Raw genomic sequence first — 25089 nt, forward strand, 5'->3', positions numbered from 1 at the left:
AATTAGATTTTATCTAAAAACGTAAGGGTTATCTGATATCTTTAACATAACGTAGATAACAGACTCAGTGAAGTGAAGTATGAACTGGTCTTTTGGGGACTTGAAACAAAATGGCCCCCGCATTTGTGAAGAAAATATGGAAGACTGTGCAAGGGGTAAGTCCAACCAATCAGTAGATAAAAGAGTGGAGTAGAATTACTTAGGACATTGGATTTATTTTTGTGAATGCGAAATTTTATTTTATTCTAAGACAAATTAAACGCATGATTGTTACTTTAGATTCATCAAATTCCACCTTGATGTCCTAAAACTTAAAATGAATTAAGATGCATTAGAGAGGAGTGATCAGTGAAGGTTTTTGTATAGCTAAGAACAGCTGTTTCTTAACTAGGGCAATATAGTTTTAATAACAGCACAATATTCAAGGACAGCTGGATCTAGTTTCAAACCATTAGGTAATGAGTTTTCTTAGGATCGAACTGGTCAGTTTAGTTTTCAGGCAAGCACTACATGTATAGCATTGTACTGAGGGTTTTTTAACAAATTATAATTATTTTGATATCAGGATGAAATAGTCACATGAGATTCCTAAACCAACAAACTATGTTTTTTCTGTTGAAGGTGTTTGTCTTCATACTCAAGTCGACAGTGGGCTACATGCCGATGATGTTACTGCGAGTGATCAGCCGCAAGATTAACGAGCGAACAGCCGTGATGTCGGCACAACATCAGCGAGAGTACGCTCAACAGTTGGCGAGTCGGATGCGAGGCGGGCCGAGACCACAGCAACCTGTTGGCACACACTACCAGCCTCCTTACTACTACAACGAACCTGCGTACGGCCGGGAGATATACAGCGGGCTGGATATCACCTATGAGTAGCAGCCGTGAATGGTGTGTATCATGTATCCTTCAGGAGTCGTAGGAAATATCCCATGATGCTGTCTCTCAGTAAATCAAAATAAATTAGGAAAATACTAAACTGAACATCTGCAATAAATAATTGCCTTTTGGATACATTATTAGAAGACATTATCATCATGGATCTGCTTAGTTAGTTTTGTAATAAAATAGTCTACAGTGAATGGAACAAAAATTAACTCCCACAGGGTGTACTCGTACTGTTGTCGACATTCTATTTTCTCCGTATTTTCTAATATATTGATTGTTGATGCAACAATATATTCTCGGGCAGTAAGTTATTCTTTCAGCGCGGTTTTGTTAAAAAGTTTTTGTACAACGTACAAAGCATTTGTTTATTACAATTTTTAGTGCATTATTGTATTATCTTTAAATGCTAGCTTATTTGTTTTAGTGGTTTATAACTTTGTATTATTTTTTACCATACTTTCATTCTTTTAGGGGAACACTACCCTTTGGAGACAAGTGAGGTCCAACAGAATATTCTACCCCTGAATATCGCCTACCTCATCCACATGAAACATGTGTTCATAGTTTAATGTGTGAACTAATTTGTGACTTTTCATGAACTCTTTCTCAATAATTAATTGAGAATTTTCAAGTTTTCATCAAATTAGTGTATGGTGTACAAAGTCTTTAGTGTATTAGGATTTTTAATTATAATAATAATAAATTTACTGTTTTTTGTAAATAAAATTGTAACTATTTAAGTATACTGAAATGGATTAAATCGAAACAATAAAGAATCCTAAATGCTATAAATACTATGGGTTAAGGGTGTGCTCTACCTCAGCTCGGGCTTCAGTAGCTATGTTGCACCATTGAACAGCGCTGCAAAAAGTGCTTGCAGACGTTTAGTCCTCTCGAATTACTAAGCTGCCTTTTAAAATTTGTTTTATCTGAAGATGGTTTCTAACTCCTTACATTCAAATCTATGACTCTCTGGTTTATTTTCATCAAAAAATTAATTCTCATGAGTAAAATGCTTTAGAAAAAGGGGAATTCTAAATTGAAACGTATGTGTGGCTTAGTTAACCATCCCAAATACCAAGGTATTTACAAAAAATGGGTATTCACCTGGTTACAAATACCCTGGTAGCCTATTTTACATTGTGCAAATATAAATTAAATGACAATGGTGAAAACAAAAACAACTATACAATTACAATTATCTGGTGTGCTGCTTGTTTTATAAAAACATTCCCCCGAGTTATGTTTATTAATCAATATAAAACTGTTTTATAGATTGTTATAGCTGTGCTTTTAGATAAAAAATAAAATATATGAGTATTTGGAAGTGCGTCGGCGAGGAGCAGTGGCTTGTCATGTGTTTTCAAACTACTCTTGCCAACCTCTCAACAAAAAATCTCAATAAATCTCTACCATTTGCTCTGCGGTTGTAGCTTAGTTTTGCTCGGCAAAAAATAATCTTAGCTTTTACATATCATTACGCTGTGTCTCATGAAGTCAATTTTTAACCGTTGGTTGAATATCTCTAATTATCAGATAAATGTGAACTATGAAACCCCCTACATCCTGAACCACCTCTGATAAATAAATATTAGTTATCAATCAAGAATCAAAATACTATGAACAACTGTTTTGAACAATTATGATAAAAAGCTATAAGTTATCACAATAACTCATATGATAGCATATCTAGATGGTCCGTATTGTTTCACTTAGTCAACTGTTCTACTACATCATCAACTTACGCTATCAAAGATGGTGTTTTCCTCCATGGGTGCGGAAGACGACCCTCCGCAAGTCAGTGACGATGATAACCCTTCCTCGCCGGTCGTCAGTTCCGACGAGGACCCAGGAGGACTGGGAAGGTCCGCGCGCTTCCATCAACCTCCCGACACCGATCTTGACGAAGACATCTTCGCACCCGAGATCCATGTTATGGACGGGTCCACTTTCAGACGGTACATAGCTTGGATTCCTGGAGTAAGTAAGTCTATTAGTATATTTAGTCTATATAGAAATGTATGGAGATTGTTTATTTCCATCGTCTACAACAACTCTAAGTATGATTATTTTTAGTCTATATAGCATAACTGTCATACACTTAATTATAGCTTTAGGTGTGTTAGTGAATCCAAGAGTTCAGTTTTATCCATTACAAGAGCCATGATCCCAATATGTTTTTTTTAAATTAATGTTTACTATTAGAATTGCACAATAGTAGTTTACGATTGCGTAAAGATTCAAGTAACGAGATGAGTAGAAAATTTAAGGTACAAGCCTTGGGGAGGGCCTTAAAAACTTCTCTGAAGGGGGGAAGTTTTTGCAAAATTGTACAGAGTGTGGAGAGGGGCGACTTACCAATATGTGGGTCCCACAAGAAACAAACCATAGTTTAAAAGTATTTCATTTTAAGTTTGTTTGGTTAAAGAGTTAGTGAATCTAAAAGAGTACAGCAATTTGACAACACTGCAATCTGAAAGAAGCTTTATTATGACCATATTATTATTACCGGTACCCTATAATATTATTATTCTAAAATTGGCCACAACTTTTGGAGATGTGATATCTATTTTTATTGCTAGTCAAATATCTAACAAAAATGATTTGTTGATTTCAGTAACTAATTTGAGCAATGTTTAACCAACAGTTGATTAACAACTGCGCCCATGCGTTTGTGGGAGGATGGGCTTACGTGCTGATACAGTACCTCAGTCGAATGATGAGCGAAAGGCATCAAAGATCCACAGAGGAAGCGATCAGAGCTAGAGAAGAAGAACTACAGTACCTCCACTACGCAGCAACTCATTGAACACATGGTATAGTGTAAATGGTAGACTATTATCCTTGATGGAACATATTCAGTAATGATTGAGTTACCATCCTTTTTACCTGAGTTCTTGAAATTGTAATTTATCTTCCTATGCACATTTTGCCAGCATTTGTGGCATCTAATTTCTTCCTAGTCCCTCTCAAGTCTAAACAGAACTCGCTCAAAAATCATTAGCAAGGCACACAAGGCTACACGGCATCTCACTCCATTCACATTCAGCATACAAACCTCGGTGTGTCACTGTTTTACATAGACAAAAGACAATATTTACAAGATTTTACAATTTGTAGACTCATATACCAGAGGACTAGCAATGTCTATCAATCTTTTCATTATCGCTAATTTTTTTTGTGTGTAAAAATATGAAGATATTGAACAGAATTAATAGTTGATGAACCTTTAGTTGAAATGATAAACAAAGAACTGAAGATGTTTACAAATTGTAAATGAACATATGTTATATTTAGTTTTCTTTTAACAAATAGGTTACATAGCGATAAACAATTGGAAAACCAGAGCAGCTGAAGGGAGCCTCTCAGGATGAAGCAAGGTTAAACAATGACATCATTACACCGGAAGTTACTGTCATAATCTAACCTTAACTAACCAAACTTGCTGATAATTAAAAATTCAAATGAAGGTTAAATTCTGTTCATAAAATAAAATTATAAATGCCTCAAGTTGTAACAAAAGATGTACAGTTAAGAAGAAATGGCACTCTAAGCAAAATCTTCGACAAAAAGTTAAGTGATACCGATGTGATTCGATCTAGATACCTCTAGCACATCAGCCGATGAGTACTCTATCCACTACGCCACAAACACCGATCGCTGTTCATCACACGCCAGCAAAGAAAGAGGCAGACAAATTTGATTACGCGAGTCGCGAGAAACAATGACCCATCATCTTCATCCCGAGAGGCTCTCTTCAGCCGCTTTCACACAAACAAAAAACACCCTCTGCAGTCTGCAACCATGGAGAAGTAACCTTAAAATTGTATTTATAGCTGATCCTTCCAGATGATACAAAGACTATTTTTTTCAGATTTTTATTTTTCTATCACAACTACAACACAAGATACTTCCATAAGCGTCTAGGCAGCCAGTGCAACTCCAAGGATTGTGGATCAGATCGGAAAACCCCCAACGGAGCTTTTTGCTCCATGCCGATGGCGTGACGTCAACCATTGCCGCATCGATACGGAATTGAGTCTTGGTGTGTATTGGATAGCGTGTCGGGCTGATAATCTGAAGGTGCTGGGTTGGAATCCTGCTGGTGGCACTTTTTTTTCGATTAGGGTTCATTAAAGTTTTTCATTATCAGCAAGTTTGGTTAGGTTATGACAGTTTAATTATATTTAATTTAAATTTAACCTACAAACGATACGTTTTGACAGCGACAGTGATAGAGATAACAATTTTCCGCGAACAGTTAGGCTATGCTGATGCGCCGGTATGATTCGGAAGCGTACGACATGGTGCGGTGGTGGGGGGTGTTCTGATCCACGACGATCCTCGGAGTTGTACTGTCTGCCTAGACGCTTGTGATACTTCCTATGGTTGTACTAACTTTCAGTTATAGAGTAAAGAAAATTGTGTTCAATTAAGATTCTAAATGACCATTTGTTTTTACAGGTAAAGAAGAATGTAAATAATACAAAGTAAACAGTTTCATGGTTGAATGGATTTTGATGGTGTTCAATTAACTTGTAACTTACTTTTACTTAGTGGATGTGTACTATAGTTACATTTTATAGGTATGAATTGAACTTGTTTGAAGCTTTTAAGTTGTTAGATTTACACCTCACAAATGAAACGTTGTTTTTGAATTAAAAAATCTGAAGAAACCAACAAAAAGAAATCTGAATACCAAGCAAGGAATGGTATAAACTAACATAAAAACAGTTTAATTTGTAATGCTTTACTGTAGTGTGTTATTATTGTAAAGGCAACCTTAAACAGTCTTTATACATTAAACTAAACATATACCTATGTTTCTTGTTTTGAGAAAATTTTTTTTGTGCCAATGTATAATAGCTTACAGAATAAACATAAGAGAGTTAATTAAATAGTTATTTTTTAGATGTATAAAACAAAAAGAATGTATACTGTATAGTTTTACTTATTTCTAAAAGTAATGTTTATTTGTTTACTATGATTTTTTTATTGATGTACAGTTTTTATGGCTATGTGGTAAGTTACATTAAGTAATTCAATAGTCAAAGGTAATACCAAATAAACAACGGTTACATAATACTTACAGCAAGACTTTTTTCTAAAATTTAAAATAAAGCTACAAATATAGTACTTTGAATCTAAATTTATTTTTCACCCCATATCTATTTTGTATAAGATTATCTATACATTGTTGTTGAATTGTTAAAAACTTGGCTATCACAACGTTTTTGTAAACAACAATTAATAAATTTGTTTCACTTTGCCTACAAAATAAAGCCGATTATAATCATAAGCTAGTAACTTGGTACACTCATCAGTCCAAATAACTTACCGTCAGAACTAAGGTCACCAATTTCCCTAAGTGTAGTTGGGATAGTTGATTTCTTCATCAGATAGTGTATTCAAGGTACTCCTAAGAGTTGTTGAACACTAACTGTCAGAACTAAAGGAACCAATCTCCCTAAGTAAGTCCTTAAATTCTTCAACCAAAGTGTAGTCAGAGTTGTAAGAGTAGACCAACACATTGGACACTAGTCCAAATCTAAAGAAACCAATCACCCATTGTGAAGTCCTTGAAATCTTCGGCTTCGGAGTAGTCAGTATCATAAGGGTTTTCCATCAACTCGTCCTGTATAAGGAGATCCAACAGCCGTCGGTGCCACCACTTCCGCAACGTCCACACCGTGAGGCCCCATAGTGCCGCTTTCACCCACGTCATCTTCTGTCGCAGTGCGGACATCACTCTTCTACCAGTCTCTTGGACATCATTCATTACCAGATCCATCTTCTACCTTTTACGGTTGGAACTAAAAATAAATTTGAATTACATTCCTTGATTAATATACGCTACTGAGCCTTTGACTATGAAGAGGAATTATGTTCTAAAAATTTTTTTTACTCGTTACAGCTGGTTTATATGATGGGATTTATACTCCAGACACCAAAAGATAATTTGTGCAGATTAAAGAAAATTAACTCGTAAATTTATGGTAGTTAAGTTTCCTCCAAGCTGAATCTGTGATACTGACCATATGAAATATAGGTCAGGATCAACCACCGTCTTCAACCTCTCTGTAATCACAAGACAAAATACTATACGACTGAAAAATATGAGCAAAAAAGAAGTATTAAACCCTTAAGCTTTTACTTTTGACTGCAGATTAAACGCCTCAAAACACAACCATTTTGGAAGACTATCATAATCAGTTTTACTCACTGAGTGGTAATGCATCTGTGTTACACTCTAGTAGTGGTTTTTTGTCCTCGGCTTTTTGATGAAGGTTTTGTGACTCAATGGCCATTTGCCTCTGCTGTTCCTTTCTCGTTATATTCCCCTCATATCTCTTTTTCAGCAAAGAAGCTGCTGCATAAGAGTAGAGTCCCACGGATACCAGTACAATCAAAAATATGAGCTCCTCGTTCATGCTGGAAATAAATAGAGTCTGATATTACGACAGTTCATTAACACATAATAACAGAAATTAAAATCTCAAAACCCCTGAACATCTTTTTGGGTCGTACAAGAACATTGGATTGGATTCTAGGCCGTGAAACAAATTGTGGAAATGTACTTCAGTGAACAAAAAGAATATCAAGAACAAAAAAGCAGCAAAAAAATAAATAACAAATAAAATAACTTAATAAACAACTAGCTGTTACCTCGGGCTTCACCCCGTTTGACTTCATAGTATTAACAATGACTATTGTATTAATAAAACTATTGATTGGTTAAGTTAAACTGAAATAAACAAAACAGAATACAGTAATACAAACAAATAATCACACCTGATTTAAATAAGGTAATAAATTGAAAGAATCGATATCGACCGTGCCACCAACTCCTAATAAATGTAAATGTAAATTCAGAAAAAAGTCTACAACGATTTTATATAACATTAATCCCCCTACCTCTTCCGTGCATTTGGGTCCACATCACGGTTACTTCCTTCATATGTATATTTAGTACGGAAAAACTACCAAGTGCAATTGATTCTACAATTAGTTCAATACTTATTTTTAAATCACACGGCCTTTCTTAGGAAAATCGTCTAAATTTGATTAAATTCACAATACACCTTGAATAAGATATTTTTATTGAAGAATGTTTTTGTCTATAAATCATCCCAATGAATGACTCTTATCATAACTTATCAAAAACTTCTGATGGTCTTAAATATTATCCATGAGTTTTATATAATAAGATTTTCATAGAAACATTGACTGTTTGTTGTACCACCTTACTAGGTTGCAAACACAAATGCAGTTTCATTTGTAGTTATTTTACTCTCTGGCGATTCTGGAATCTGGATGAAATACTGTATGCTAGTAGAATTCATAAGGTGGAATAACTGTATATCAATGTATGAAACTGTATTTGACCACTAGGTGTGCTGTGGTTTATCCAAATTCCTTTTTTATCTTCCTTTTTTTCATACACACTAATAGTGTGTTGTGAATAAATGTTTTAAATGTGTTGGTACACCTGCGAGTGTACAGCTTTTGGTCTTCACATTTTCCGCTCTCTCAAGAAGCATGGCTCTATTTTCATGTAACTTAATGTACGTTCTAAAATATAATAAATCTTATTACGAATGAAGTCAAGTATTTTATTTATTAAAGACCTCTCCCATAAATTAGAACATAGTGTTTATGTATGACATTAATTGCAAATACTTTTTGGAAAAGCAATATTAGTCAATAGACTATAGACACCTTTCCCCCTTTTCCTCCCCTACCTGTTGATATATTGTTTGTTTATTTTGTGTGGGTGCCGTGACCTTGACAGGTTGTCTGTTCATAACATGCCCGTCTCAGAAGCCCAGCGTTAGTGTATTTTAAAGCGGGGTCTCACAGGCCCAGGGTTTCGGTTTGCGTGTTTCTAATATTATTTTCAAATGGGGTCTCACAGACCAGGGATTTTGGTTAGTGTCAGCCTGGGTATAGGTTTTCGGTATTAGTTTTAAACCATTTTTATGTTGTAGTTGACACAAAAAACACTCTAAATAAAAAATTCTGATAATTCAAGAATTTAAAATGTCGATTTATTTAATAATCGGCGCCTGCATCAGTGGTGCCTGATGAAAGGTCGTCTATCGCAGAGTGTAAACCGCCTGGGCTCATTCTTTCAGGATCGTCCGGATCTGTCGTTTCCGTGGTTATTCCTTCCTCTTCGGATATCCACATGGTGTCCCGGTACCTCTCCTGCATATGCTGCTGAGTTATCCACAATCCCAAGTGGAACGTCAGACAGAAGATGAACGAGTAGTAGAAGATACGTTCAACCTCCCACGGAATCCATACCATCCTATAGAATCCAGAGGTTATACTCTCATACAAATCAGAAACGTTTGCTAGTTTAATCCTGAGAAAACTCACTATCTTTTTGAAGGCTTAAAACTGGACCAAGATGTTGTTTATCATTTGGCCTTTAATAAAGTGTTTTGGCTAAAGAACCAACTGACCTTTAGTCAGTAAAAAAAGCAAGCATCTCATCCTTTACTTGTATTAACCGTCAAATATGCACATTGTTGGTGTATTAGTCCAACTTATTAAGAGTTGAATGAGTTTTTATCATGTTGTGAAGGTAGCTTAGGCTTGTTTGGTGTTTTTTTTATTGCAAGTTTTGAGAATTTTACCATCTATATTGTGAGATGGCTAAGCTGAGAGAGGTTAAAAGCTTAAGGACTTAGCGAGGTAAATTATGTGACATAATTAATTGGGACCAGGGTTTCAAGGATTTTCGTTGGAGTGGCAGATTTACTACCTTTCAGGTAAACCTTGATTGTTTAAATTGCCTTATTCTTAGTGTTTGCCTTTGACTATTCTTCAGCAATCTACTTAACACTTTTGTAATTTTAATTTATAGCTCTCTGCAACCATAAATGGTGAGTTTGACTCAAAGCAGTATGACATAAAGTACCGGTAGCTATTAAAATAAGTATGTCTACATAGATTACCTCAAAACCTGGTTGTTTTATCAGGCTTAAGAATTTCATTGATGCACCAAGCTTTTCTAATCCAAAACTAATTTTGGTAAAAATTGTAGCCTTTTTTAGACATTCTAACCTAGATACTCAATGGTCAACAATTACAGTCAGTTACTGAGCAAAATAATTACAAAAACTATGTAATCTGGTAGGTGATGGTAGAACGGTCTATTAATTAATATGACTTACGTGATAAACAAAAGATAACATTTGTTATTTTTGAACAGTTGCGATTAGCCTCAACAGCTCCGATTAATGGAATATGCAGGTGACTTATGTTATGTTGACGAATTAATATAAAATTGTAGTGTAATACAGTACGTAAAATTTAAAAATGGGTACGGTACTATTATTTTTTTTCAATTATGTATTTTTATTACCTATGTGTTTATTAGTTTTTTTTTAAGCTATGGACGTGTATGGAGTTTTGGCATCGCATTTCCATGTTTATTGGTATAGCCAGTTTTTAGTTTTTTTTTTTATTTAAAATAAATATTGTGTAATAAGTCATTGTTGAATTGTCCCTCAGTCATAAACTACCGGTACCCTAACAAGTAGTTGTGATCATTTTGAAGTTGTAACGCCCTACCAAAGTTAGTGTAACAACAACAACAAAAATGCTTTATTTCAAAAAAACACTAGAATGTTAGTACTCTGTATTATTTAAACTTTATTATTGATACAAATCAAATAAATCATTAATCAACACATACAATGTGTCATTTGTTGTTATTTAAAATTTGATAGTCTAATAATAATAAAAAACTAATATACCGGTATAGAAGAATATTCTATGTCATTCCTTAAAATACACAATATTGTGCATTATATTATTTACACAATTTCATACATTACATTAGTTGTAAAAAAACCCTTGTTTCAAGTTAGGTTTTATTAACTACTCTATTCTAAATTATAAAACTCAAGGTTGATCTGAAATATGTTATTATTTTTGAATTTGTTAAAACTTTCTTATACTGCAAAGGAATTAATTAATTTAATTTCAATATAATTTGGGCTTTTCTTAAATTTATTATTTCTTGTTTGTCTTGCTGCTTTTGTAAATTTTACTGATGGTTTTTAATGTGAAATATTGTTTTATAAATGTAGAGGCTGTAAAACTGTCAATATAAAATTCCAATTCTCAGAAATGACTAACACAGGATTAATTGTTATCCAGGTTAAGGATGTATCTTATAGCTTCTTCCTTTTATTAATGTAAAATGATATTTAAGTTACACTTATACTTGTTTCTCCATAAATCCCTATTTAGTAAGAAGAGAGTGTATGTTGGCAAAGTAAACTGTTTGCAAAATTTCTCCTTTAGGGTCTGATGGTTAACCTATGAGGTGGTAAATTAATAAGTCATGAAATTTAACAGATTTATCTTTGGGATTGATAAAAGTATTCATTAATTGTTGATCAATCTGTTAATTTTTTTTCAGTAACAGCATGGCATTTCCAAAGCATTAGCCTTGGTTAAATTGGTTGAATTAATTGATACCTATATAATAAGTGCAGCAAACCTATATGAGCAGCAAATTTGCTAACTTAATTATTCATCTTTAATAATAGTGGCAGCGATTAGGGATGAGGAAGATTAGAGATAGGGGGTGGCACACTTAACCCCTTCTTTAAGAGTTATTCATGAACTATGCTATGTTTATTTATATTACCACCCCATGACTTTTGAGTGATTTCCACCACTCCTTTTATTTGTCACTCTTCTTCCACAATTGAAATTTACATGGTAATTGTTATGATTATAAAACCGACCCTAAGTCACACATTCAAAGCGACATTTGCCCCTAGCTTAAGACAGTCTAAGCTATGGTGGCGGACTGGCAGAAGGCGGTGTTTGCCTTTTCCTTTGGCATGCTCTGGGGCGCGACGCAAGCAATCGTACAATATATCTACAAAACCTTCTTCTACGACCCATTCTATCAAATGAAGGGAGAGTATGCAGAGTTTCAAGAGAAGCAGAATTATCAATCCGAACCCGAACTGAATAAGGAACAGGAGGAATCTTTGGACGAGCAATATCCGACGTCACGGGAGCCGTCGGATGATGAGTGGATATCAGCCCAGAGGTTCTATGAGGAGGGGGCCGCTTGCGACAAGCTGTACCGTAAAGCAGAGGTGGAATATTTGAAGGTTATGAGGGATACTGCTCCCGGCGACCCTATAAGGGAGAAATACAAGCCTAAACCTTACCCCTCCAACCAGGAGATTAAACAATCGTTCTTCAGAGAACACGGCATGTTTACTAACTAAGGTGCGAACAAACTTACACATGTGAACCAATTATTTTAAGCTGAGTGGGTTTTCATAAATTATTCTATAAGAGATACTCCAATCAAAATGTCATATTAATCCTTGATACTGTATTATTTTTTATAATTTAAAATAAGTGGCAGCTTTCTGAAAATATAAATCTTGAGTTTATAGATAGGTTGGTTTGTGTATTGTTAGCATATTACATATTTTTTAATATTTTTTTTTGCTATCCCAGTTTCAAGTTACAGTTACAGCTAGTGTGTCGGTAACATTAACATCCCATTTTAGACAACTACGTTTGCATTGTTAGTGGCTAAGCTGTTTAGAGGAACTCTAACAAATTATCATGTCTAAACCGTGTCACAGCTAATGACAACATAACTTTGCAGATATTGTACTACTTGATTCACCCAGTGAGTGCGTTGCTACTCGGCCTCACTTTGACCTACGGCTTGTTTGTTGCCAAGTTGCTGAGAGGAGCTCTGACTCATCACCATGTACAGTGTTTACTGAGAGACTCGGAAGACTTGGTCCCTCAACCACAGTGGAGAGACATAGTCAAAGTACTACAAGAAAATAAATCCAAAAGTAAATGCCCCATGAGTGTTATGGGCACTGCTTTAGTGTTAGCTAGCAAAAGTAAAAGGCATTAGATGGTTTTGTTTATTTTCCCCCATAGCTTTAAAACTGCAAAAAAAGAAAATTCATTTATTTTTTTTAAAAGAATTACAAAATTACAGTATACATACCTTACCGGTTGTAAAAAGAGTGATTAAATTTTCCCATAGTATGAATATCAAGCTAAATGTACAACAAAGCTCATAGAAGAAAGAAAGCCACAACTTTGAAATGAAATAGTAGCAGCTGTCTACTTTATATTTAGGTACCGGTATAGTTAACTTTAAACTTAGTAGAATATCATAAACTAAGTGAAACCCGTCGAAATCGACGGTTACTTTCAAGGCTTACGCTAATTCGTCTAACTGCCATAAATTGAGTGAAATTATACATATTTTGAGCATTTAGTATTGTTTAAAGATTAATAAGTGTAAAAACAATAATGATATTAATTTGATATTAATTTCGTTAGTTATCAAATATGGTTGATCATTCAATGAATAAAATATTTCTAATACCGTACAGCATTGGAGTTATTATTTATATGTTAACTGGTATCTCTTCTTTTGGAAGGACCTTTAAATAGTATTAAAATCATATTGGTGGATCTTTTGTAGTTAAAAACTTCCGCGATTTCATCAGTGTAATAAAGATTTATCTATGATTTTATTTGAGAAAAAATATCTGTTTGTTGAGAAGACACGTTCTAACTTCAACGGGAGGTCCATCCGTTACAGTGTAAGTTTGATTTTTCCTTCGTCACGTCGCGTCAGTTCATATCGTACTTCTATGCCAATGAATAACCCTCTAGCATAGTTTTGAGAAATTGATTGTGGGGTTACTGTCAAAGCAAACACTTCTGCACTTGTATTATTTTGTATTGTATTACACAATCAAAGATTTTCCCAATGATTGAAAACATGTATGACTTTAATCTCATGAATCTATGATGATCTGTCTATAATAATAGGATAAAATATAGCCAAAAGTGGTGAAAAAGGCAGACACCAACTCGTACAATAGAAATAAGATAGTTCAATAAGAAATAATTGTAAGAGTTACTGTGTCAAACTTACAAACTTCTCATGTAAACAAATCTGTTGTAAACAATAAAAAATTGTTTTGAAAAATGAGATGTTTGAACAAAAACTAGCGTTATTTAATTTCTTGAGAACTTTTGTTTTAAACATTTTATGTAAACTTTGACGTAAACATAGCTCAAAAGGATAAAGCTGTTTTAATGGTTTGATCAGATAAGCTAACACAAAACAGGTCTATACCTCATAAAACATTATAACATTTTAGGCGGAGTGGTTTGAATTCGGAAAAACTCCGCAAACAGTAATAATTATTGGCCTTACACGCAGGAGTTTTGGAAATTTTGTCCAGGTCTGTACGTTTACAAAACTATCCAGTAAAAGAGTAAAAGGCTAATTTTAGTTAATTTGTGTACTGTAGTTTAATAAAAGATTCATAAAAATTATCATAAATTCAAAAAATCACATTTTAAAGTTGAAGGAAATTCCTCTCAGTCTGGGTGGTTATCTTTTCCAAAATTGGCCGGCACTTATTTAATCATGCCGGCTTACCCATCTCAATGAATTGATAATTGAAGTTGAAGAGGTGCGTTTGTATGGTTTATTAAGACTTTAACTAACTGATTAGGAAAGATTCAATTGTCTAATTAGCAATAATAAAATGAAGGGTAACACTCATATTCATATGAGGAAGAAATACACAGGATAGCCCACATAGACTTTAATCACTGAATCTGAAATATTTTGTAAATTACTTTTTACAGCCTAAAATTTAAAATTACAGTCTAAACACAGTGTTCTAATACTGATTTTCCTCCAAACATTATTAAATAAGGTACCTATAGCAAGTGTCATATAAAATGAACACTACACCATCATTAATGGTTGAGTAGTCACTCATGAGAAACTTTACATACAATTACCTAATGTATTATTATGAGGAGATTAGTTAGCCAGCAACTACCAGGTTCAAAATTGCTTTACAGTATTACTTACACTTTAAAGGTTGGAGAAGATTACTCCATCACTTTGATAAAGTGTTCAGCCCAAAGCTCTTTATTTCATCTGAGGGCCTCAAGCACCCGTTATTTCGGTAGTTGGAGCCTCCGGTTGGGGTCCGCACGTTGGACAATCAAAGTTGTACTTTTCGTAATCAACATCCGGTTTCGCACCATGGTTCACATCCCCGTATATATAGTCCCATTCACCCTTTTTGATGAAGGTTTCAAAGTTATCAATCACTTTGGACAAGTCTTGATACAAGCATATGGACCTCGCCTCTTCCGCGGGAAACCATTTGTAGATCTGGTGTTCGTCCGAGAGTACTATCGGGACATCGTTCAGCAGCTCGGCCAGATAGTAAATCGCCTTTTTCTTTCTTCCTTTACGATTGACGTAGTCTATGGTTTGGCTGATATCGAATCCCATCTTGAGATTTTCTGATGTCAATCCCGTTTCTTCCCTCGTCTCCCGTACAGCTGCCAAGTAGTCGGGCTCGAAGTACTCCACCTCCCCTTTGGGTGGTGACCAGTGGAATTCGCCATACGAGGCCTGCAGTAGCAGATACTCTGGCAAATCCGCGTCCTCTTTGTCGCTGAACCTCCGGAAGATGACGAACCCGGCGGATCTTATTGTCATCGGCATGGTGACCGTTTGGGTGAGCTGTGGTAAAAGAAAGGGCTAGTTTCATGTTTCTCTTATCACCGACAACGGAAACATTAATCAAATGGTGTCGGATACGTCATTCCTGACAAATAGAAGATGATTAGCATGTAATATTGATTATTTTTATCTTCATTGCTATAGATTTATTATTAATGAAGTGCAAGGTCGCATCAGTGAATGAACTACGACGACGCAAATCTTCAGATGAATTGCAAATGCTTTGGGTATATATTTCTGATAGTTTTCGATTGGTCTAGTTTCAGTTTGCGTATATACAGTACCAGCATATACCGGGTATCCAAAACCACCCGTACACCCTAAACAAGGGAAACCTTTTCTTACAAACAACAAATGATACAGAACTAAATAAATTGGGCTAACTTAAACCAAATGGTGATAGTTTCAAATCCAAAATCACACCGGAAGTTTACTTTTTTAATGTAAACTACCTACCAATTTTGATCACAGGATGGTACCCTATTCTAGTAAAAAATTACATAACTTTCCTCTAAGTCATTTTTTGAAAAAAAACTTGTTTTCTACCTCTAATATTCCTATATTAAAGTCAATAATTATACATAGGTCATTCATCTGCCAAAGTTACTTGAAACAATAATAGAGAAAAACAAATAACAAAGATTTAGATTACATAAAGACATATGATGAATAAAATCAGCTGTTTATTGTAAATGTGCTGCAAAGTAGGTAATAAGTGCCACTTCGCACACTAGTTGCACAAAACTAAATTATTCCCTACCTGCTACCACTGTGTAGTGCATGGAAATGATCACAATACACGTGTACGCACCAGCGTACGCACACTATACACAAAGTAGTGGATTTGGATTGCCACTCTAGAGCGGCAGCGGCTCACTGTAGGCATCGACGTATATAACACAACTTATATACTTCACACAACAAGTTGTGTTATATACTTCGATGACTGTAGGCGAGAGTTAAGAAGTCCCCTGCTGAGCCCTGGCCTATTCTAAAAATGCTGGCACTTGCTACTCGACGGCTGAACGCATGCTCATGTTCCACGCGGCAGTCAGGGCTCACTTCCACAGACAACTGTGATTTTAATTTATTTTTAGTTACGTACGCGACTTTATTAATATTGTAGAAGTGCAAGTGCAATACATGTACGAAAACTTTGAATATTAATTTAATAGAACAATACATAATAATGTCCATGTAAAATTTACGTTTTGTATATTGGATAGCCAAAGTGCACAGTTATAGTAATTACACACCAATATTATTGTGTGTTCGATTATTTTAATAATATAATAAATGCTTTTTACCTAAAACCTTCATACCGTAAGGTAAAAAGAAAAACACAATGCATTGCCGTTGCTGAGAGAGGGTGGTGCACCTGCAAATACCGCGCGGCAACATTCCAACATTGCTGCATATTGCCCTGGCTCAGAGGACTTCTTAACTCTCGCCTACAGTAAGTTTAATAACTCGTAACTCATTTATTGGACCAAAATAACAAAAACAAAATTTGCATTGGCCAGGTCAATTAATATCTTACAACTAAAATTAAAAATAAATAATAAACATTGGTGCTTTCAATCAAGCCGATTCTGCCGGTTTTACAGTGTTGTCGTCACACCAACCACAGAGATCCGGTACGTTAGCTATCAACAATAAGCAATTAATAAACCCTTAAAAAAAGCAAAAATAACCTAAATGACATTTTATATACATCTAAAAAGTTAATCTTTGTGTTATTTTAAGTTACTGTAAAATGGTAGAGAAAATCTTGTGTGTATTTCGAGGTCGAGTAGAAACATCAGTCATTACCACTCGCGAAATGTAATGTATGGTCACACTCGGGCGCTCACACAAATCATAGCTATTTCTGAAAAGTGGTAGCGAAAAGTGAAACATAACTGAAAGCGAGATTCAGCGAACACTTTGGTCTCAAATGACTAACTTTCTATTTCTACCCTTGTTATGAAATATACTAGATCTATTTCCTTCAACGATTGCAGCATTTTTGTATAAGGCAGGTGGTTTGATCTAATATGTTGTTTGATAATTCCTGAACATCTTGGATCATGGTTTAAATCAGCCGGCTTACATAAATTGGATTGGAATTCAGCAGTTTTGACATATGTTATTTTTTAGTTGCATCCACACTATTAGTTCAGTGATTAGGGCGATGTTTTACATATTTCAATAAAACTATGTAAAACTATTAATATTTTGTGTTGTATAAAAAGGTGCTGAATATAAAAGATCTGTCCAATTGTTTGTGCTATGTTAGGTTAAAAAATGTTAAATACTTTTATTTTCTATCTCTATAGTCTATAGTATTTACTATACAGTTCTTTTCTGAATACATTTGAAGAAAAGAGTACAAAGCTATAATTAAGTTAAGCTTATTTTTTGGATACCAAAAGTTATGATATTTTGCTAGATTGGATTTTGAGTATACTCTCAAGCCTTTAAACACTTTTGAAGCACTAATTAATCCAATTTTACGAAATACCTGGGTACATGGTGGCATAGATTAAATACACCGGTTAGTCTATGATTGTAGTATCAAAACTTAACATCAACATCATACCTTACTCTATGGTATACCCTTGATGAATTGGACTCAAAAATCATTTTTCCCATGCCGGCAATCGTGAACAATCTATAGTCCAATTTAAATATCGATCTATTACAACTATGTTGACGAGAGATTTAAACTTATAGCTTTATTTATAAAATATAATTGGTTTTGAATTCTTCAAATGAAAATCTTTATCATACCCCTTTATTGTATTGAGGGTATGGGTGTGCATTCAGTGTCAAGGGTTTCGCATAATACTTGGCTGTGATTGGTCAACACAAAGCACTCAGACGAATCATCTTTCAGGGTTTAGGGGGTATGCCTCAAGCTTGTTCTGAACACACTCTTTTGATGGTTTGATGGTCACAACATTTCATTGCTCTGTTTAGTTCTTGGCGCCATTATATCACATTAGGAAAACTTAATTTTAATTATAACAGTTTATAATTGAGTGTTGGATTATTTAATTCTAAACACAACATGTCTGACACACAGGTAATGCAAGCATATCAACTAAATAATTGATTTGTTAGTGAATTTTGTGAATTATTGTCAAACTAAGGCATTAGGCCTAACTACTTGTGTGACTCGTGTTTGATTTGCTTTGGTATTTTTTTCAGGGACAGAAGGACGATAATTCGGAATACATCAAACTAAAAGTCGTTGGAAACGTAAGTTTAAAGTACTTATCAAGCTTTAAAAACTAATTAATGGCGTTTGAATGTTACTGGTAGTAGGCCTAGCCTAGCATAACCTAACCTTAAGTCTGACATGGTCTAGGCTTCTTTTAGGAGGGTTTTGCCCATAAACCTGGAGATTTTATTGATGCTTTAAATATTTATTTATATTTAAGAGAAAAGTAACTTAACTTGGCAGAACTTTGATAGGGCTATTCTATACTTAGGCCTAAGTTAAAGAGTTAGGCCTAGCCTAAGCCTATAACTCCAATTAAGTTAGGTAAATTAGTTAATAACAACCTTTGATTGATTTTCCCATATTAAGTTAATCAATCTTAGGCCTATTATTAACTTGTTATTATTATTAACTTATTTTTACTATCATCAATTGAGATTGAACTAACTTAGGTGCATATTTTTACCCAAATCTAAGTTATTGTCTGGTAAAAGAATGGCCATAATAATAACTTATGATAGGCCTAGTCATGAGTATGATAATCATATGTCTATCGATAGTAGAGGAGGACTCGAACTAACAATACCTATACTACAGTACAACTGATAACTTAATGCTGATTGCTGACGGTATTTGGTTTGACATACATTCTTGTAAATATCATGGAGTTGCATAAACTTAGCCCAACTTAATTTAAGTCACGGTAACTTATTATAGGCTAAGTTACTTTAGAATAACTTAATAGTAGGAATTATCAGGGTACCCATTGACTGGAATAAACTGTAATTATGCGTGATTTTTTTAACCTGGAAAAACCAGGAACTAACGAAGTTAAGGCATGAATTTTGTATTTCTACCTGGAATTTTCAATGACAATATACCGTGATCACGCATGACAACAGTGTCGTTTCCACAATCGCAGATGACTACATATGATGATATCTACACGGCCGCGGGAGACTATAATGATGCCTAAGCAGCTGCGACGGATGATCAGAATTTCGTCTTCGTTCGCAGAAGATGATGATGATGTCCCTACGACAGCAGTAGATGATCTCAATAAGTTATTAGGCTACTTCAGATTTTTGGCTTGATCAAAAATTTAAGGATGGCACACCTCAGTTAAATGATCATGCTTTTACATTAACTTACATTCAACCCTACTTCAAATTAGAGATGGGAAATATCGTTACTTTTCAGTAATAGTTAGGAACTTTACTTAAGTTAGTTTTTTGGTACCCTAATAGGTGAAATAACTCTATTATTTTTGTCACCTCTTATTTCCCCGTTAACTTATTTCACTTGTTTGTACTTCGCGTTTATTAATAGGATTATATGGTCAGCGTTATTTTACTTCTACGTTGGTACTACGAGATTACAAAAATAGGCCTATATGAATCATATAATATGATTCTCAGATATGATTGATGATATAATAACCAAGCGTTTACAATTAATTAATAGGACGACACGGTCAGCGCAATTTCCCTAGCTTGTTCTAACAGTTCAGAAAACATTACAAAAATAATAGGGTATTCTCAGTAGTCTGTTACCAAAGTAATAGGTGAATCTTCAGTAATAGTGTTATTTACCCTATTACATTATATATAACGCCAACCACTACTTTAAATGCCGTTCTGGAGAGATGACAGCAACTTTCTTAAATATATTTGCCCATACTGGCTGACGCCTCCATAGCATCATGACACATGGTTAGCCTACGGTTACAGTCTCTGTGAGAGATGGTAGCATTTTTGTTCCAAGACCCTGATAAATTATGAATTTGTAGAGTCTGCTGAAACAAGTTTTTAAGGGTTAACAGCCTTCAAGGTTTTAAGTTAATTCAAAGTAATTTAAACATATTTTTTTTACCTCTGTTCTAAAATTAATATTGTGCCGTTCCAGGACTCAAATGAAATCCACTTTCGGGTCAAAATGACAACGCAGATGGGAAAACTCAAGAAATCTTACAGCGAAAGAGTGGTAAGTGACAGTCAATAACTCATTTTTTAACTGCCATATGGTTAAAGTTGTAGAATAACGTTACAAAATAAAATAAAAATCCTATAGAAATGCACTGCTTGATTAAACTTAAGTGATTCAGAAATCTGCAGATTCTTGCAGTTGTCTCATGTTTTAAAATGATCTTAATTATTTTATTTCATAACAATCTATTTTGGTTAACAGGATATTGACAGCAAACTGTGATGTGTTGTAAGTCAAGCTGTCTAAACAATAAGGACATTCTTTTATTAAATTAAATGTTAATTAACATAACAATATAGGTAGGTAGTAAAACAAAATATAAAATGCCAAAAATATGAAAAAAATTATCTAACATAAGATATTTAGCAGGATAACATATGCCTAATTAATTAAATAAGAATGAGGCTTATGACTTAATTTATGTTTTTACGTGTACTTGTATCGTTTCATTGATACTCAGTCAAATACAGTATACTCCCGATTATCTACGATTATGAGTGGCTGAGTGACCGTCGATAGTAGAAATTGTGTAAATAGTACCTACAAACCTAACCTTAAATGCCTAGGAAATGATATTGACTTTAAATGCTTAGTTAAGCTTTAATATGGGCTTAGGGTTTAGGTAGTAATAACTTTGTTTAACATGTGTCTACTTACCACACAAATAACATTGGAGAGCCTGTCTAAAGGCCTAGTAATAACATAAAAAACTAAACACACCAAATATAACTTATCAACTCATTGGTGACTCATCTGTGGTGAAGTAAACAACACCAACTCTTTAGTTGCCCACAAGATGGACCTCTCCACACTAAACCTCTTGGTCGTCGCTGTATAAGGTACATTTAACTTGCGCATAACATATTTTTGGGGTTGTGGATAATCGGGAGTCTACTGTAGGCCTATACGTTAATATTTCCTTTGTTGCTGTTCTTAAATTCTTACTTCAGTTTACAGTGATTATTTACTATAGGTGCATCCAAAAGACTTTTTAGTTTTGATATCTTTATAATTTTTTACCTCCTGAATCCAAATAGGCCTATACCATTATTTATTCACTGCAGATGAATATTACTGAAGATATCGCCGTTCAAACATAAAACGTTTAAATAAACCAGGTAGGCCTAGGTAGGACAGATGACAAGTGAAATGAACTGTGGGTAAAGGTATGTTTAAGAAATCTATGGTTAAAATTCTGCAACATTTGTGTCAAAACTACCCAAGAATGTGATGTTTTCATGTAATATTTCATTTAAATAATTGTTAGTTGTGAGCATTGACTTGCCGTAACCTAAGTCAAACTTTTTATATTAAAGCAGCATAAACTAAAGACTTGACCTTCTAAAATCTTTGTAACTGAGATTTCATAAAATTATTCTTTGTTTACCTTGAGAAGAATAATACCGTACCTTTAACCTTTTGTATGTTCTTTTGTATGACATGTGATATTTTTCTAATCTAGGGTGTTCCAGTGACATCTTTGAGATTCCTCTTTGATGGCAGAAGAATTAATGATGACGAAACACCAAAGCAGGTAAAAATAATAACATTAACATTGTGTGTGTGAGTTTGAGAACCTTTTGGAAAGTAACCTCCAGTAGGCCACTGTGTAAGGGGTTGTACAGATAGCCTGGTCATTCATGTACAGACTGCTATCCTCACAAAAAAGCTTAAAAACATTGGCTCTTGTTCTGGGTTACACATCAACCAGTGTCGAGCTATCCTGGAAACCAGGAATTAAGTGCGTGAATTTTAATGGCCAGGAAAAACATCCATGGATTGTAAGGAACTGGAAAATTTGAATTGTTGAATCGTTGAAATTTAATATAGGCTGATATTATTTATCGAGAATCACGATTGCATCAAACTATCACAGCTTGTGTCACAGATGTCGAAATGATCGTAAAAAATAATTACCGGTACCGTAAACTGTAAGTGATAAGTGGTTATATTGTAGACAGTGGTTTTATCAAATTGCAGTGAAAAAGAACGTCTTTCTCAACAGCATATTGTCACAGAATTAACGACCTAACCCAAAACTAACTGAGCCAATAAAAAGTTCAACAGTAAAACCCTGGTTAAAAAAACGAATTTTAACCAAAACGTTAACCGAATTTGAATTGGGTTAACCGAAACGGTTCCATAAAATAAAACAGGGCTAAAATATAAGAATGTAACCCTAGCTGTTTAGTTTAAAGTGTTTTAAAACCCCATCTTAACATTTTTGTAACTGAAATAAAACACTTTATTATATATAGACATTGTTTCAAACATTTGTCCTACATGTCGAGGTAATTCATAAGCTATTTTTAGCATATGGCGGGTTAACTGAAAAATTGGTTATCCGAAACCGCTCCCCCCCCCCCTTTATTTCGGTTAACCGGGGTTCTACTGTATTTTAATGCGTTAGTGTCACCAGAATCCACAAGCACCAATACTGCTGTGATTTTTCAAAGTTTCACTTGTATATATGACCAACTGATAGTAACCGTGTAGTAACGTGAGTGCTGTCTTCTACCAATCCCACGCCCAGCCAAGCCGGCCAGTGACAGCTGCACTCCTATATTCTGGGGTGGACACTAGCCGATTCAAACACAACGTTTTCTGGCTCAGTGAGAGGTCTGAGTTGAAACTTTATTGAGTTATATTTTACAAGTAGGACCATTGGTTAATGTTTAGGCCTATTTGTTTTAGCTGGAGATGGAGAATGATGATGTCATCGAGGTATACCAGGAACAGACAGGAGGTAGAGATTGCGAGACGGACACGACGCACGACAGCATGTGTTGAGCATTCCAGTGTTGAGGACGTTGTGTGTTGTACGGACGATGACAAGCCTTCAATTATATATTGTTTTTGTCCCAGAGGGTAACTGATGATAAATCTTATTAAGTGTACTACTGTATTTAAGATGACTTTGGAGTTTTGTAGTATTTTCCAACAAATAGATTATTTTCCAAAAACGTTGTACATTTCCAAATTGATTTTTAAGAATCAGATGTTTTCATTTTGATAAATTTTGTTAGAGATGAATGGCGGAAGTAAGTAGTGTTGGGGTGAAATCAGAACCGCTGGAAATTAAGGTCACAGAACAATAGATAGCCCTCTTTTGAATCTGCGACACTAAGCAATTTCTTTCCGTCAATCGTCCTTTTATACCTTATGCATTTTAAAGAGCTGAAACCGAACCATAAACATTTCATAGTGAAATATTTTTAATCCAATCTTTTTTCACTTTAGCCCTTTTTCTCACAGCACATCTACCTGTGTAAAAGCAAACAAATTGATTTTTTTCTATTACCGAACTATTTGTCTAACGTCTGGCTAATCCGATCCATGTTGGGGGAAAAGTTTACTTTGTATTAAAAAAAATCAAGGCTAGGCCTATGTGTTTTTTTAACTAAAATTTACTGCACATTTTCGGCTGATCTGTACTTTTTGGTCATCCAAACAGGGTCTGGACGCGAATAGTTTGGAATAGCGGGGCTCTTGTTTATTTAGATACATTTCTTTGTTTATTGTTTTAAACCAAAAAGTATCATGTGGGTAATTTTAGTTAAGAAAATTGAATTAAGAATATACATGAAGGATCAAACTTAAATGCCCCTGGCTGTTTTGTGTAGTCACTCTACACAATTGTACATTTTTTAAATTCTTTTGTAGGGCTAGTTGTTATTTATAAGAAATGTGTGTCTGCAAGATTATAGTTTACTCACCAGTCAAATGGTTTATTTCTATTTGTTCTTTTCTAGTGTATTTTGTAAATAAATTTTAAACACAAATGTGTTTATTGATTCACTATTCCCAGCAACTGTTTAACGTATACACGTGGTTTCATGAATAAGAACTTTTAATTGTCATTAGACACAGTTGTGTAATAGACATTGTGATAGCAATAAATTGAAAAAAAGTTAAAAGAGTCATGAACATGATCACAGTGGGTCTTTAGTAACATACATGCAAAACTAGCCTATATCACAGTCTGAGCATTATTTTGCAGATGCTCACTTGTTCACTGCTGAGCATTCTGTCTGGAACATTAACATGTTATTAACCATAACAAGGATCAGATGGTGGGTGTGCAGGATGTACTATCCTCCCCAGTAGATGTGAAGTTTAGAGTCCCGCAGGGCTAGTTGGTCCCACACTCTTCCTTTTTCTAATGAACGACCTTGGCTGGGAGAGAGATACGTTACTATTTGCGGATGATACAACCCTCCTAGGCAGGGGGCAAGATCCTACTGTGGCGGTCGCCTGTTCAGAGCATCTTTTCCAATAGGCTAAGGACTGTTTCCTCACCAATAGCTTGAAGTTCAACAAAGACAAAACACAAAGGCTCCTGCTCGCCCTAAGCAGATCATCTCCGTCTTTTGACCCCCCTGTCAATCTTCTTGGCTTCGTCCTGGACTCAAAACTACAG

General features: G+C 34.7%; 5 protein-coding genes and 1 long non-coding RNA gene across 6 annotated transcripts; 4 read left to right on the forward strand and 2 right to left on the reverse strand.

The window, feature by feature from the left end:
- The first annotated feature begins 68 nt into the window (after window positions 1-68).
- LOC129002013 (uncharacterized) lies at window positions 69-1560 on the forward strand. The gene is made up of 3 exons (XM_054429501.1): window positions 69-155; window positions 622-894; window positions 1363-1560. Exons 1-2 carry the CDS (start codon window positions 111-113, stop codon window positions 880-882), a joined length of 306 nt encoding a protein of 101 aa, XP_054285476.1. The 5' UTR covers window positions 69-110; the 3' UTR covers window positions 883-894; window positions 1363-1560.
- A 1086-nt stretch (window positions 1561-2646) lies between these two features.
- On the forward strand, window positions 2647-5628 carry LOC129004337 (uncharacterized). Its single transcript, XM_054432895.1, has 3 exons — window positions 2647-2871; window positions 3539-3707; window positions 5356-5628. The coding sequence occupies exons 1-2, from the start codon at window positions 2647-2649 to the stop codon at window positions 3698-3700; spliced, it is 387 nt and encodes a 128-aa protein (XP_054288870.1). The 3' UTR covers window positions 3701-3707; window positions 5356-5628.
- Window positions 5629-8917: 3289 nt separating this feature from the next.
- On the reverse strand, window positions 8918-9995 carry LOC129002041 (uncharacterized). The gene is made up of 2 exons (XR_008491527.1): window positions 9855-9995; window positions 8918-9202 (listed from the first exon to the last, which is right to left on the reverse strand). It is a non-coding gene; the product is annotated as an uncharacterized LOC129002041 (long non-coding RNA).
- A 113-nt stretch (window positions 9996-10108) lies between these two features.
- On the forward strand, window positions 10109-12829 carry LOC129004491 (uncharacterized). The gene is made up of 3 exons (XM_054433097.1): window positions 10109-10152; window positions 11697-12159; window positions 12551-12829. Exon 2 carries the CDS (start codon window positions 11715-11717, stop codon window positions 12156-12158), a length of 444 nt encoding a protein of 147 aa, XP_054289072.1. The 5' UTR covers window positions 10109-10152; window positions 11697-11714; the 3' UTR covers window position 12159; window positions 12551-12829.
- A 1627-nt stretch (window positions 12830-14456) lies between these two features.
- On the reverse strand, window positions 14457-15518 carry LOC129004009 (bis(5'-nucleosyl)-tetraphosphatase [asymmetrical]-like). The gene has a single exon (XM_054432381.1). The coding sequence runs from the start codon at window positions 15458-15460 to the stop codon at window positions 14891-14893; it is 570 nt and encodes a 189-aa protein (XP_054288356.1). The 5' UTR covers window positions 15461-15518; the 3' UTR covers window positions 14457-14890.
- A 2872-nt stretch (window positions 15519-18390) lies between these two features.
- Window positions 18391-24451, forward strand: LOC129002703 (small ubiquitin-related modifier-like). Its single transcript, XM_054430705.1, has 5 exons — window positions 18391-18545; window positions 18671-18721; window positions 20589-20666; window positions 22132-22203; window positions 23364-24451. The coding sequence occupies exons 1-5, from the start codon at window positions 18531-18533 to the stop codon at window positions 23457-23459; spliced, it is 312 nt and encodes a 103-aa protein (XP_054286680.1). The 5' UTR covers window positions 18391-18530; the 3' UTR covers window positions 23460-24451.
- Window positions 24452-25089: the final 638 nt, after the last annotated feature.

This window comes from Macrosteles quadrilineatus, unplaced genomic scaffold (assembly GCF_028750875.1).
Source record: "Macrosteles quadrilineatus isolate MER2022 unplaced genomic scaffold, UCM_ALF_1.0 Scaffold_9__3_contigs__length_116548681, whole genome shotgun sequence".
NCBI classification, from domain to species: domain Eukaryota; kingdom Metazoa; phylum Arthropoda; class Insecta; order Hemiptera; family Cicadellidae; genus Macrosteles; species Macrosteles quadrilineatus.

What these genes read in the sequence shown, in the direction of transcription:
- LOC129002703 (XM_054430705.1), top strand. An exon ending in AACTAAAAGTCGTTGGAAAC is followed by an intron (nt 18,722 to 20,588) that starts GTAAGTTTAAAG and finishes GTGCCGTTCCAG; the next exon opens with GACTCAAATGAAATCCACTT. An exon ending in AATCTTACAGCGAAAGAGTG is followed by an intron (nt 20,667 to 22,131) that starts GTAAGTGACAGT and finishes TTTCTAATCTAG; the next exon opens with GGTGTTCCAGTGACATCTTT.
- LOC129004337 (XM_054432895.1), top strand. Translation starts at nt 2,647, where the DNA reads ATGGTGTTTTCCTCCATGGGTGCGGAAGACGACCCTCCGCAAGTCAGT. An exon ending in ACATAGCTTGGATTCCTGGA is followed by an intron (nt 2,872 to 3,538) that starts GTAAGTAAGTCT and finishes TTTAACCAACAG; the next exon opens with TTGATTAACAACTGCGCCCA.
- LOC129004491 (XM_054433097.1), top strand. Translation starts at nt 11,715, where the DNA reads ATGGTGGCGGACTGGCAGAAGGCGGTGTTTGCCTTTTCCTTTGGCATG.
- LOC129002013 (XM_054429501.1), top strand. Translation starts at nt 111, where the DNA reads ATGGCCCCCGCATTTGTGAAGAAAATATGGAAGACTGTGCAAGGG. An exon ending in TATGGAAGACTGTGCAAGGG is followed by an intron (nt 156 to 621) that starts GTAAGTCCAACC and finishes TTTCTGTTGAAG; the next exon opens with GTGTTTGTCTTCATACTCAA.
- LOC129004009 (XM_054432381.1), bottom strand. Translation starts at nt 15,460, where the DNA reads ATGCCGATGACAATAAGATCCGCCGGGTTCGTCATCTTCCGGAGGTTC.